The sequence below is a fragment of the Bubalus bubalis genome, chromosome 3, assembly GCF_019923935.1.
Source record: "Bubalus bubalis isolate 160015118507 breed Murrah chromosome 3, NDDB_SH_1, whole genome shotgun sequence".
Taxonomy (NCBI): Eukaryota; Metazoa; Chordata; class Mammalia; order Artiodactyla; family Bovidae; genus Bubalus; species Bubalus bubalis.
In genome coordinates, this window is record NC_059159.1 from 36,966,484 (window position 1) to 36,980,252 (window position 13,769).

At 45.6% G+C, this 13,769-nt stretch overlaps 2 protein-coding genes across 3 annotated transcripts in view; one reads left to right on the plus strand and one right to left on the minus strand.

Annotated features, from left to right (window-relative positions):
* RPAIN (RPA interacting protein) overlaps positions 1 to 3,689 on the plus strand; it is a 6,936-nt gene extending 3,247 nt beyond the window's left edge. Inside the window, exons 4-7 of one of the 2 annotated variants that reach the window (XM_006060035.3) lie at positions 1,725 to 1,836; positions 1,985 to 2,048; positions 3,134 to 3,274; positions 3,537 to 3,689. In XM_006060035.3, coding sequence (XP_006060097.1) covers positions 1,725 to 1,836; positions 1,985 to 2,048; positions 3,134 to 3,274; positions 3,537 to 3,566 — 347 coding nt within the window. In that variant the 3' untranslated portion in view covers positions 3,567 to 3,689. Of the gene's footprint in view, positions 1 to 1,724; positions 1,891 to 1,984; positions 2,049 to 3,133; positions 3,275 to 3,536 lie in introns of those variants that run through there. The other variant, XR_327696.3, reaches the window with a different exon arrangement.
* Positions 3,690 to 3,749: 60 nt separating this feature from the next.
* On the minus strand, positions 3,750 to 9,251 carry LOC102406596 (complement C1q binding protein). The gene is made up of 6 exons (XM_006060037.3): positions 8,909 to 9,251; positions 8,133 to 8,283; positions 5,840 to 5,936; positions 4,615 to 4,710; positions 4,260 to 4,379; positions 3,750 to 4,148 (listed from the first exon to the last, which is right to left on the minus strand). The coding sequence occupies exons 1-6, from the start codon at positions 9,129 to 9,131 to the stop codon at positions 3,999 to 4,001; spliced, it is 837 nt and encodes a 278-aa protein (XP_006060099.3). The 5' UTR covers positions 9,132 to 9,251; the 3' UTR covers positions 3,750 to 3,998.
* Positions 9,252 to 13,769: the final 4,518 nt, after the last annotated feature.

Here is a 13,769-nt window from a genome sequence, read left to right on the forward strand (position 1 = left end):
TTCAGTTCAGTTCAGTCACTCAGTTGTGTCCGACTCTTTGTGACCCCATGAATCGCAGCACGCCAGGCCTCCCTGTCCATCACCAGCTCCCAGAGTTCACTCAGACTCACGTCCATCAAGTCCGTGATGCCATCCAGCCATCTCATCCTCTGTCGTCCCCTTCTCCTCCTGCCCCCAATCTGTCCTTATGATGCCCCTATGAGGTAGTATGAGGAGACAGTGGTATCTTACAGGCTGCATAGCCGGTGGTGGAGTTGGAAAGTAAAATTGATTTTGTGAATCTGGTTCCTGTGTCTATTCAACCCAACAGTACTTTTCTGTTAGTAGATTAATAGTAACCTTGTCCCAACAGGAGAGTGCATGATCAGGCCTCTTGTGCTGCCTAACTTCAGTACCTTCTCTCCCATCTGTTCCGTACTGACTCCTCAGGGTCTTGTGACCGTTCCCTTCCTGTAGCATCAGAGAGCCACAGAATGCTTAATTTAGTACCTCATATAACTAAGTCATTTATTTCACACAGGCCTGTCTTGACGAGACTCAGTTTTTGTCATCTGTTAAAGAGATAACAGACTGCCTCTAGTTTATTTGTAGGCTTAAATAACATGTGTTGAAGACTTAGAGCAGTGCCTGGTATATAAGAAGGCTTGCGATAAATAATTGCTATTATCTTGAGGATGTAAGAGCATGAACTCTTGGCCCAGACGGCTAAAATTCACTTCTCAGCTTTACCACTTTAACTTGTGTGGCGCTGGGCTCTCCTTGTGCCTCAGTTTCTTCATCTTTAAAATAACTTATAGTGAAGATTAATATATATGTAAAGGACTTAACATAGCATTTGACACATAATAAGTGCTATGCGAGTGTTAGCTGTTATGATTGCTGTGTTGACCCCAGTTAAACTGTAGATTCCTTGATTTTTTTATTTTCTCTTTACCCTCACCTGCAAAACCTATCTTGGTGAAAGGAAGGACTCACTAAATATTTCTTTTGGGGTGTATTTAATTTAAAAATCTGAAGTGATAAGAATTTGCTGTGTTCTGCCTTACTCAGTCATAAGGAACCCTCTGGAATTGGGGTTGGCAAACTTTCCCTTAGGAGCCAGATTGTAATGTTTAGCCTGTTGCTACTACTCAGTTCTGCTGTTGTAGTGGGAGAACCATTATAGCCCATTCATCAACCAAAGGAGAATGGCTGTTCCATTATAACTTTAAAAATGGAAGGTGGGCAGGATATGGCCTGTGGTCTGCTGAGCCCTACTCTTAAGTCTAGACTGTGAGCTCATCAGAAGCAGGGACCAGCCTTTTTCATCTTTGTATTTACCTAGGCCTCCCGAGTACTAGGCCTTTTTACATATCTGCTGAGTGGATGAACACACACATTCTGAACAATACGGACTGAGTCTGGGGACACTGGCGAACAGATGGCTTAGACTTATCCAGGTGGGCCTGGCATCAGAAACACGTGCCTGTCAGCTTTCTTCAGCTGCCTGACACTTTTTAAGCTGCACTCCTGTGGCCTCATGACTTCAAAAGGAAGCAGACAGACAGGAGGGGAAGGATCCAGTAAGATGAGGCCTGACATAGCAGTGAATATCTAGCGATCGTAGTGTGGTTTTACCCTCATATTTCTCTTGTGTGGATGAAGCCTTTGAAAGTACATCCTCTATCACTGGGGACAGGGCGCCCAGGTGATGCAGTGACACTCCACTCTACTCTGCCTTGCAGAACAGTCCATCATCAGTGAGTACGAGAAGAGCTTGCAGTTTGACGAACAGTGTCTCAGTGTCATGCTTGCTGAGTGGGAAGCAAACCCCCTCATCTGTCCCGTGTGTACAAAGTAAGAGTTTTCACAACCTTTTCAGCACTGTTCGTTCCCACCCCCCACTCCAAGGTGAGTGGAACTTCCCCCAAATCTGTGGTCTGGGAATGTGGGGGGATACGGGTCTGCTAGCTGTGATGCTCTGGGATCCCAATTCTGCTTCCAGGTACAACCTGAGGATAGCAGGCGGACTGGTCGTGTGTCAGTGTGGCCTATACATCCAGTCTCATGTGAGTGTTCCTCACACAGGTCTTGTGTTACCTCTTCCCACACGTACCTACTTTCTTAAACAACTCCAGTAGTGTGCACAGCTTGTCCCAGCCTCACGTCCAGTTCACACACTGGTAGCTTGAAATTGGTCGCAGTGGCAATACGAGACACCATGGAATTGGCAAGCTCCATAAATCAGGGTCTTCCCGGCCCCTCTCCCCAAGCCATTTGTGAGGCACTTACCTCTAGGAAGAGAGCGTGGTTTAGAACTGGAAACTCTTGTATCTGATATGCCATAAAAACTGTCCATATCTGAAGACAAAGCTGCATTCAGAATTTAAGTGTCAGTAATCTTCAAATATAGGAGTCCTCTAATCTGATATGATGTTGACCAAAAGTTTGCCAGTTGATTAAAGTGGTGAATTATACAAATGACACACTTGATAGTAAGTTTCAAATATACATGTTTACTTGCCAGTCCTTGAGCGAGACTCTGTTGACTGGAGAGCTGAGGTTGTTTTTTATAAAATTCTCTTAGTCTTATGTTTCCAGTTGTTTCTATAAAGCATCGAGAAGCTGTGTACACTTTAGGATTTTCCCTCCCCATCTTTTACTTTTACCTAATTCAATAGCTTTTTTTTTTAAAAAGCATCTTTTTGTTTCCTAAACATTCCACTTACTATCACAAAAACAAAACTTTGTTTTCTTATTTCATTGGTTTATATAGTATGTAATTAAATCGCTCAGTTACAGTAGCAAGTTCAGTAGCAGATCTGGGAGCTTGCTGGTTCTGGGTAAGCATACACTTGGCTGGTAGAGGCAGAAACACAGGGAGGTTCCGGAGTCTCAGCTGAGTGTTCCTGGCGCGATGAGCAGCAGTTAGTGTTTTACGGCAGGAGCAGAAGAGCACTGGTTCATTTGGAGAGGCGGCTAGATGGACATTTAAAGAGATCCTCTTAGCACAGTTATAGCGTTTTTAAGGGTCCAAGGAATCAAGGCATCACAGGGAGCCAGTTGTGGATTGGTGTGAGGAGCTGCAGTTTTTCAACCTGTTGACTATGAGGCTAGTAAGATTAGGTTATAGTTTAACTTGTCTATTTTTCAGTCTCCGGAGGTGACAGAGCAAAAGCTTCGTGCCTGTTTAGAAGACAGTGTGAATGAGCACAGTGCACATTGTCCCCACACGCCAGAATTTTCAGTCACTGAGGGGACAGAGGAGAAGTCATGTCTTCTCATGAGCTGTCTGGTAAGCCTCCCACGGGAGCCAGTAGTTGAGAGTGGGTCAGCAATTGGTTTTATTTCCTCCCTGGTAGAAAAGAGGAACTTAGTTGCATAGAAAAGTGATGTCATTTCAGTTAAAAGGCCAACCATCTCCTGAAGGGGGGAAGGACAGCAGTCACCCAGGTCGTGGAAGGAGCAGCTCAAGTGTCACTACTATTGATGACTTGTAACCATATGCTGAGACTAGCTTTGTGACTGGAATAACTCTTTTTTCTACTTAAATCCAGGCTTGTGATACTTGGGCTGTGATCCTCTAGAGTTGGTCCCAGTCTTGATGTATGATCTACTGTGTTGGAAGAAAGTCCCATCTTGAGAAGTGGCCTTGTAAATACAAACCTTTTATTTATAACTTATTTAATATTAAAACATTTCAGACTTTCCTCTGTTTCATGTTTTGTAATGCAGGTTGAAAGGGAGGGTATAGAATTAGAAAAGACAAATCACCTTGGAGATTTTATTGTCCATCATTATGTTATACAAAAATCCAGAAATAAAGGGTTTGTAGAGGATAAATGAATGGTAAATAAGAGACAACAGAAATAAGTTAAAAGTGAATCATTTTCCATGATATTGGGATTAAAATAAAAAAAAACCATTTCAAAGCATGTGGGTCTGGCTTCAGAGTTAGGTTTTGTTCACTGGCCAAAGCCTGCCATAAAATTAAGGTGTTCAGCACCTTGCTGCCTGCTCTACTTGCTTTTGACAAAACCTTTGAGGTCTTCAAGGAAAGAAATGTACTCCTGGTGCTCCAGGGCTGTGCTGAGCTCCACCAATTCATCAGCAAAAGTGTTGTCCACCCCTCGGTCCGCAAGGAAATCCATTAGGTGGTCGTATAAGCCCTAGAAGGAGGATCATTTACTAGTTAAAAAGACCCCTGAGACACTTACTCCGATGCTTCTTTGTCCCTCCTTGGATTAGGTAGGCCCCTCCCCACCTGATCTAGCACTCACCCAATCCAGGGAATCTGTGTTGAGTGTGTAATTTGTGTCCTTCCAGTCAGACTCGCCGGTGGCCTGAAAACTCACTTCCTTGATGGAGAAAATGTCACTCTGGTCATCCTCTTGTCCAATCTGAAGAGAGACAGTATTTGGGGAAACAGGTTTTCCAGGACAAGCCAGACTCAGGCAAAGAAAAGGAATTATTTACAGCTTGAAACTCAGATTTTAACCTTGTTCTCTCACCTCCCACTAATCTTCCCAGCTTTGCTGTTCTAAGCCAGAAAATGATAATATCAGCTGGATGGAGCCAGGAAAGCCCCCTGGAGGCCTCCCCCACCCAGGGCTGCCAGCTCTCCACCCTACACACCTCATCTTCCGGATAGTGGCAGTCCAGCACAAGGGCCTTGCTGCTGCCATCCTTTGTAACTTCGACCACAAAATTGGGAGTGGATGTCAGTTCAGGCTGAGGAAACAAGAACAAGTCAGTAAATGTGTTTTTTGGCAGGGGTCTGGACTAAAGGTCTCAATTCAGGGGTCTGATGGCCACTGCTATTACGATATTACTTAGCCACTTGCAAGTCTTACACTATGCTAAGAGGTTCCCAAATAAGAAGCCTAGGATCTTTTAACACAGTATTACAGCCACATAATCCAGTTGTTCAGAGACTGGGCCAAACGCATCCTGTCATTCCTTTCTAGAGTTATGGACTGTGTTTTAGAGGCAGAGTATCATAATTTAGTACAGCCTTTCACTTCTATTAGCACCCTGCTTGTTTAAAGAACATACAAGGTTCAGAATTAGGAACTCAGCTCTAGCCCCACCTAGGGTGCCAGTTAATTTTCCTGGGTCAGTTTCTACATCTGTACAAAGCTGGCTCAAAGCTCCAAAACCCCTTTCCAGATGTTTCAGGATCTTCATTACAGCCCAGGACCAAAGGCTGATGTCTCTGACTAAATCCCAGAGGCCCTCCCTTTGAGGGTAAGGCAGCCAACCTCAGGGAGGAGGAGGGTTGGGGTGGGGGTGCTCTTTGTCAGGGGGGCTAGGCCAGCACTCCAGGGAGCTGAGCTGGGTCATGAGACAATACCATGCCCAGCCAGCCAGAAAGTATGGGGACCTGTGGCCCTCATACTGGCTGGTTTCTAGGCCAGGCACAAAGCTTCCTAAAATGTTCGAGGACTAAGCACCATCCAGGTCCAACCAAGAAAGGCAGCAACTTAAGGAGAGGCCTTGCCAAAGTCTCTGATGCCCCTGGCTGGTGTTTATTACCAGCCCGGGACATGTATTCCTCATGTGGAACACTCCAAATGATTTATCTCCTGATCATGAGAAGGGTTAAGACAGTTTAAATTCCTTCCTGTTAGGTGAACACAGGCCTAACGCTTAAGCCCACAGAAAACAGTTCATTAACACTTGGCCCCTGGGAAAGAAAAGTGGCCACACAGTTCTGGTGTTCTGCAAGTAAAGGCCCAAGGATGGCTGCCTTTGCCTTCTCTCCTGGCGTTAGAGTTTAAACAAAACAGAAACCAATGCTCCTTCCCTAAGCCTGTCAGAAATAGGTGGGTACAGGCTGGTTACAGTGTTAGAAACTTACCTCCTGCTCCTCAGCCTTCTGCCCTTGGGAGGGTTCTTCCTCCTCACCACTGAAAGCAGGTGGGATGCTATTGTTAATGTTGAAAGTGACAGTGATCCTAGAAAGGCAACCAAAGAAAGCACAATGAAGACGTCTTTTTAACTGAGTAGCTGACTAAGTACTAAGGCTTGCTACAGTTAAAAATGCTGTTGAAACAATGTATCTCAGCCAGCTTTACATCTGATTGCCTGCATCCCACCCACAGTTGGATTCAGCAGGTCTGAAGTGGGCCTACTCTATGTTGGCTGCTGGAAGTCAATTAGGCACTGTTTCCTCAGCCAAATACAGTTGTGTGTGGGCTGCTTCTGCCATCAGGCCACTATCTGGGGCTCTCTGTCAACCTTATGGCCACAGTCAGCTGACACCGCCACCCTTGTCTTTCCAGGGCACCTTCCAGTGGTGGTGAGCAGCTGAGAAGCTGTGGGCATGGGCTAGAAGCCTCCTCTAAAAAAACAAATGTACTTGGCTGCACAGGGTCTTGGTTGCGAGGTGTGCATGACCATTGCTATGTGTGGGATCGCTCAGTTGCTGCATGCGAGATCTTAGTTCCCTGGGATTGAACCCAGGTTCCCTGCGCTGGGAGCAGACACTTTGACCACCACAAAGTTCCAAAAGCCTCCTGTAAAAAAATAAAATGTACTTGGCTGGGCTGGGTCTTGGTTGCAAGGTGCGTGTGACTTCTGTTGCTATGTGTGATATTTTAGTTCCCTGATCAGGGATTAAACCCAGGTCCCCTGCACTGGGAGAGGAGAGTTTTAACCACTGGACCACCACAAAGTCCCAGGAGCCTCCTTTAAAAATCATCCTCCATTAGAAGAAAATCTGCCTGAGAGGAAGAGAAGGAGCACTGGAGGGCTGTGGCATCAGCTGAGGATGGAGAGTAGCCCTGGCCCCAGGAAGGGGAGGCCTCGCTAAGGACACCACATAGGGGAGTTCTCTGGGGGGCCAGTGCTTAGGACTCGGTGTGTTCACTGCCTTGGCCTGGGTTTGATCCCTGGTCGGGGAACTAAGATTCCCACAAGCAGTGTGGCAAAAAAAAAAAAAAAAAGAATATGCTGCTGGACAGTTTTATTCTTCAGAGCAGATGTGGGAAGTTTAATAAATGACAAAGCGGGCACAAACACCACCTAATGACAATTTTAACTTCACCTGACATAGCATATTCCAAAATTTGAATTGAAAATTGAGTGACACTTGGAACGAGCACTGCTAGGTTGCAGACAACGCTGCCCTCTGAAGCCACGATAACTGGTGCCTTGCCAGATAGAGGTTTGATGTACAGGCACAAAATCTGTCTAAGTTGTGACACTGTGGACCAAACTGACCCCTGGACAGAGAAATGCAGTTATGTTCAGCAGCCCATTATAATGGTCCCAAATCGCCTATGACTTAGCCTAGGAGAGTGGTTTGGGTCACGTCACAGACTATGCAATTGACCTATGAGGGGGAAAACGCTACACAACTAGGCAAAACCACCTGCCTGCTACTTCACAGCACATGGAAACTTCAAAGCGGATCATGGATTTCAAACAGCTTAAGCAGGTCAAAAGCTTCCCTCTTTTCTAATGAAAAACTATACTGCAACCCCACCCTGTTAATTATCTTGCTTTCTCAACTGTAAACAGAACGGGAGGGCGGGGGCTTTTAGAGCCTGAGTGTAGAGCCAGCAGAGTAAATCCGATTCTGTTGGCACCGCAGGAATCTCTGATTTGCATGCCTAAGTTGTGGGCAAGGCACAGCCTCACTCACTAGTAAGGGCTCAGTGACTGCTGCCTCTACTGGTCCAGAAGACTCCCAGTGTCTTGGCTTCAGGGCTACTGGGGTGATGTTCAGTCACTCTGTCGTGTCTGACTCTTTGCAACCCCATGGACTATACCCTGCCAGGCTCCTCTGTCCATTGGATTTTCCAGTCAAGAATACTGGAGTGGGTTGCCATTTCGTTCTCCAGGGGATCTTCATGACCCAGGGATCAGACTCACGCCTCCTACGTTGGCAGGTGGGTTCTGGACCGCCAAGCCCCTGGGGAACCCCGCTACTAGCTTACTGTCTCCTTGTCAAGCGCCACAACACATTACTGTGCAGTGAATGAGTGAAAAGGAGCCTAAGAAGTTATCCAAATGAATCCTACCATCTCTGGGAAACCAGGAGTCGCTCAAGCACCTGTCTTAACTAAAGGTTGCTGTGGATACCTCACAGCAGGTCCTGCAGGTTTATGGATGTGGTTCCCTGGGATCCATAGGCCCCTGGTACTTACTTTTCTCCAGCAACTTTCCGCACTAATTTGGCTTCCGTCCCATTCACTTCCAGTTCCCAGCCTCCTGACATTTTGGGGAGAGACTTATATTTCTGTATCTTCTTTTCCTCCTTGATCTCATCGCTGAGGAAGTCAACGAAAGCTTTGTCTCCTACAATGGAAATAAGTTACAGAAAGAGCCAATTAGTCTAAAACGGAAAATGACCCCGTTACTACAAGCAGAGACCAGGACTTAGTCTGTTTTTTAGTCTGTTCTTCTATTATTAATGGTGGCTCTGTGGACTTAGCCCAACTCATATCCATTAAGCCTCAATTCCTTCATCTGTAAAAATGTAAGCTATCAGTGGGAAGCTGAGCATGGATTCTAGGAAAGTGATCCCCAATAATGAACTTCTCACCACGTTTCAAAATAAAGCAAAAAAAAAAAAAAAAAAAAATTGCCACTACCCTTTCACTTGCCAAGAAACCTCACCACGCTACATCTAACTGCGACCTTAGGCTTTCGCAAAGCTCCATTTTCGAGAGACTGAGGTAAAGCCGGCCTCCAGGACTTTACAGTATCTCTCCTCGCAAAGTCAAACAGGGGTGGGGGAGGACGGGAAATGTTATTAAGCGTGGGTTTAACTAGCAGGTCGACCATCACTGGGAGAATTTTCCGGACCTCAGGAGCGGCTCCGGACTGTCCATTCAGGTGGTCTACACCTCCCAGCCCCTGACACCCCGCCCCACCTGGGCCCCCGCCCCTCACGCCCCCGGTCCACGTGCATGAGTCTTACCTTCGGTGTGCAGTCCGCTACAGCCGCAGCCGCAAGCGCAGGGCCCCCGAGGCTTCAGGAGGCCGGGCAGCTGCACCGACCCCGCACGCACGCTGAGCAGCCCGAAGGGCCGGGCGCATGGCCGGGACGCGGGCTGCAGCAGCGGCAGGGAGGGCGCGGCGGCGCGGAGACCAGCGATGGCAGTACCCAGGACGCGGGGCACGCAGCGCAGCAGCTGGAACATTTTGGCAGCGGAGGCGGCGGCGAACACGTGCAGATTCGAAATACAACTCTCGCTTAGAAGGACAACTCCTTCTCGCTGCGCCCCCTAGATCTGGCACCGCCGCCGGAAGTCCCGCCCCGCGGCCGGGAAGTGCTTCCGCGCCGCCGCCTTGCAGACCAGAAGGCACAGTGGGCAGGACCCTGCCCTCTGCTGGTGGCCTCCGGTGTAGCCTCCCAGGGAGGCTTGGAATCTGATTCCTAAACTTATTTAGTTACTTGAATCTTCAGGAACTAAAGTTTAGGAATCCTGAAATGCGAAGTCAAGTGGGCCTTAAGAAGCATCACTACGAACAAAGCTAGTGGAGGGGATGGAATTCCAGTTGAGCTATTTTAAATCCTGAAAGATGATGCTATGAAAGTGCTACACTCAATATGCCAGCAAATTTGGAAAACTCAGCAGTGGCCACAGGACTGGAAAAGCTCAGTTTTCATTCCAATCCCCCAAAATGTTCAAACTACTGCACAATTGCACTCATCTCACACGCTAGCAAAGTAATGCTCAAAATTCTCCAAGCCAGGCTTCAACAGTATGTGAACTATGAACTTCCAGATGTCCAAGCTGGATTTAGAAAAGGCAGAGGAACCAGAGATCAAATTGCCAACATCCGCTGGATCATCGAAAAAGCAAGAGAGTTCCAGAAAAACATTGACTTCTGCTTTATGGACTACACCAAAGCCTTTGACTGTGTGGATCACAATAAACTGTGGAAAATTCGGAAAGAGATGGGAATACCAGACCACCTTACCTGTCTCCTGAGAAATCTGTATGCAGGTCAGGAAGCAACAGTTAGAATTGGACATGGAACAACAGACTGGTTCAAATCAGGAAAGGAGTAAGTCAAGGCTGTATATTGTCACCCTGCTTATTTAACTTATACGCAGAGTACATCATGTGAAATGCAGGTTGGATGAAGTACAAGCTGGAATCAAGAGTGCCAGGAGAAATATCAATAACCTCAGATATGCAGATGATACCACCCTTATGGCAGAAAGTGAAGAGGAACTAAAAAGCCTCTTGATGACAGTGAAAGAGGAGAGTGAAAAAGTTGGCTTAAAGCTCAACATTCAGAAAACTAAGATCATGGATGGCATCTGGTCCCATCATTTCATGGCAAATAGATGGGGAAACAATGGAAACAGTGAGACTTTATCTTCTTGGGCTCCAAAATCACTGCAGATGGTGACTACAGCCATGAAATTAAAAGACGTTTGCTCCTTGGAAGAAAAACTATGACCAATCTAGATAGCATATTAAAAAACAGAGACATAACTTTGCCTACAAAGGTCCATCTAGTCAAAGCTATGGTTTTTCCAGTAGTCATGTATGGATGTGAAAGTTGAACTATAAAGAAAGCTGAGTGCCGAAGAATTGATGCTTTTAAACTGTGGTGTTGGAGAAGACTCTTGAGAGTCCTTTGGACTGCAAGGAGATCAAATCAGTCCATCCTAAAGGAAATCAATCCTGAATATTCATTGGAAGGACTGATGCTAAAGCTGAAACTCCAATACTCTGGCCACCTGATGCAAAGAGTTCTTTTCATTGGAAAAGACCCTGATGCTGGGAAAGATTGAAGGCAGGAGAAGAAGGGGATGACAGAGGATAAGATGGTTGGATGGCATCACTGACTTGATGGACATGAGTTTGAGTAAGCTCCGGGAGTTGGCAATGGACAGGGAAGCCTGCCGTGCTGCAGTCCATGGGGTCGCAGAGTCAGACATGACTGAGCAACTGAACTGAAACTTCTTTAGCTGAGTGACTCTGAGTCCGGTGTCCCAGGACTGCTGTTTAATTGGCTTCTCTCCAGTGCCTGCTTACTCTCCAAATTTCCATCTACTTTTCTCAAGCATGACCAGGCTTTCTGTGACTTCGTGGAATGTACTCTTGCTGCCTTCGACTCCCAAAGCCAGCCTCTGAGGTCATCTGCCATGAAAGGCCTTCCTGGCTCTTCCTCCTCTCTTCCCTGAAAAACCAGAACTCATGCCTCTGTGACCGGGTCTCTGTACTTCATTCTTTTCTCAGCAGAAACCTCCTGGCATTGCTCGTTTATCTGGCAGCTGCCCCTTACCCCCATCAGACCTGGAGCTCCTGAAGGCAAGATGCCTGGTTAATTTTTGTAGCCCTCCAACCTTACACCCAGGTTCTGATGGAACGTTATTTTTCGGGGGCAAGAAGCCACAGCTTACATTAGATTTAGGTTAAGAGCCAATGTTCCTACTTTACCAGGAACCATAAGATACTACAAGGTATCAAGAAAATAAATCTTCCCAAATCAGTGGCAAAGATATGACTAATATTAATATATTCTAAACAGCATTCTGTGAATAAGGGAAAGGAGACCCAAGAAAGAAGCCACACACAATATGTACTAGATTCACTTTTAATGGGTTTGAGTTGTGCAAATGCTGATGCTTCTACAGACCTATGCCTGTTTGAATAAGAAACGAGTCTCAGAACACAATAGAAATCTGAACTGAGCTCTTTCCTGCAAGTTATAATATTCTGATCAAATAAAATAAAATAAAACTCTTGCTTCCCCACAGGTGCAGTGTTTCTTTAGTCACAAGGAATGGTAGCTTAAATGCCTGGCCGCCTGGCCACAGGTTTTCTTGAGAGCTGAATTAAATGGATTTATGCATCACAGTATATAATCAGTTCTTTCCAGGGAGCACAAACTTGCCTCCTTTCTGGCATCTCTTTATTCCTAGCAGAGATGCAACATTAAGGAAGGGTTTCTACCAAGAACTGGGTGTTGGGCAGTTCTTCCCCTTGTAAATGGGATCTGTGCTGCCCTCCATGATTATTAGAAGCAGAAGACAAACATCTGAGGCATGCAATCTGCTTGGAGTGCATCTATTTATTAATACACAAAGGTGCTCAAGGGAACTAGTGATTCACCCAGATATGGATTTCACAGGTTGGGGGAGAAAAAAAAAAAGGTGGCACACACCATCAGAGATTTTAGGGATTGAAAAGAGTAGCTCAAGATGAGATTGTAACATCACTGAAACATTTAACTTTCTTAGAAAGTTTAACATGTACTTATCTGTGCCCTGCAGCTAGGTATAAACAACCATGTATCTCTTTGTAGTAATATGGAGCAGGGATAGGCTTTTCCAATCTGATTTAGTCCCTGAGCAGCTACTTGAAAAGTTAACTTTTTAAAAAGCCTGATAAAAAAACTACTGTATCAAAACTCTACCAGAATGTTACAATGATAAATATATCTTTGTACAGAAACACAGAAGCTATTTACATTTATTTAGAAGCTATTTACCCCATACTCCTGCTCAGAAAAGATACATTTCCTGAAACAGTTCAGAACTTTGAGGTGCACAAAAATGATTAAAATGATTAAAAGCTAAATTTTACTTGCCCTAGAGAAAGTTGTGCTTAGTTGATTAGTTGTGTCCGATTCTTTATGAGTCCATGCATTGTAGCCTGCCAGGCTCCTCTATTCATGGGGATTCTCTAGGCCAGAATACTGGAGTGGGTTACCATGCCCTCCTCCAGGGGATCTTCTCAACCTAGGGGTCGAACCCAGGTCCCCCACATGGCAGGAAGATTCTTTACTGTCTGAGCCACCATAATTTGCAACATTATGAGAAACATAACACATCACCCCACTCCTAATATTTTTTACCAGTGTGATGAATGTTTCATTAAAAATACAGTAATTTCTTTTACCAAGTCAGGCTACACCTCCTAGGACTCTTAAATAAGTGAGAAAAATACAGTTAAGTTTTTTTCTGAAAAACTTTTCAGAAAGTCAGCCCTGGTAAGAACAAGAAAAATCTAAGAATTTAGTAAAACAGGGTATTTAGGATCTGTCGAATCTTCTTTGGCCTTAATGTAACTGTTTTTAACAGGAAGAATTCACACGTGCCCAGATAGCTGGGAACACTGGCTAAAAGTCTGACTGCTCAGACCCACAGCTGGTGTTGAGGCAAATTGGACACACACCACCGTGGACACATGAGGCCTGGGAGGGGGTGTTCCTGTCCGCCAGGGTCTCACTGAACCAAAACGAAGACACCATCCATTATTGCTGAAGGATCTCTCAGGCCATTTAGGCCTCTGCTTAAAAGCTGTATGATTCACTGTATGTAATGACCAGAATATTATATATAGTGTTTAGACCAATTAAGCACAATAGAAGTGCTAATTTTGGCATTTTCCAGGCCAAAACATTTTCTGGGGAGTCTCAGGTTTGATTCCTGGGTTGGGAAGATCCCCTGGAGGAGGAAATGGCAACCCACTCCAATATTTTTGCCTGGGAAATCCTATGCACAGAGGAGCCTGGAGGGCCACAGCCCATGGAGTTGCAAAGAGTCAGACACGACTTAGCTATTAAACAACAACGATTTTCAAATTAAATAGTTAAGAAGGACTTTTGGTGTCTTTTCCCTTCTCAAAATATGAGAACAAGAAGTCTGTGGAGACCCTTTATCCCCTCAGACAAATGTGGAAAATGAGTGTGAGAGAGGTGCCAGCAGCAAAGCCAGGATGTCCCCTGGTCCCTAAGAAGAAGGAAAAAAGATCATAGGAAATAAGATAAAAGAACATAAACACTAGATGAGGGGATGAGATGAGTCAAGGCTG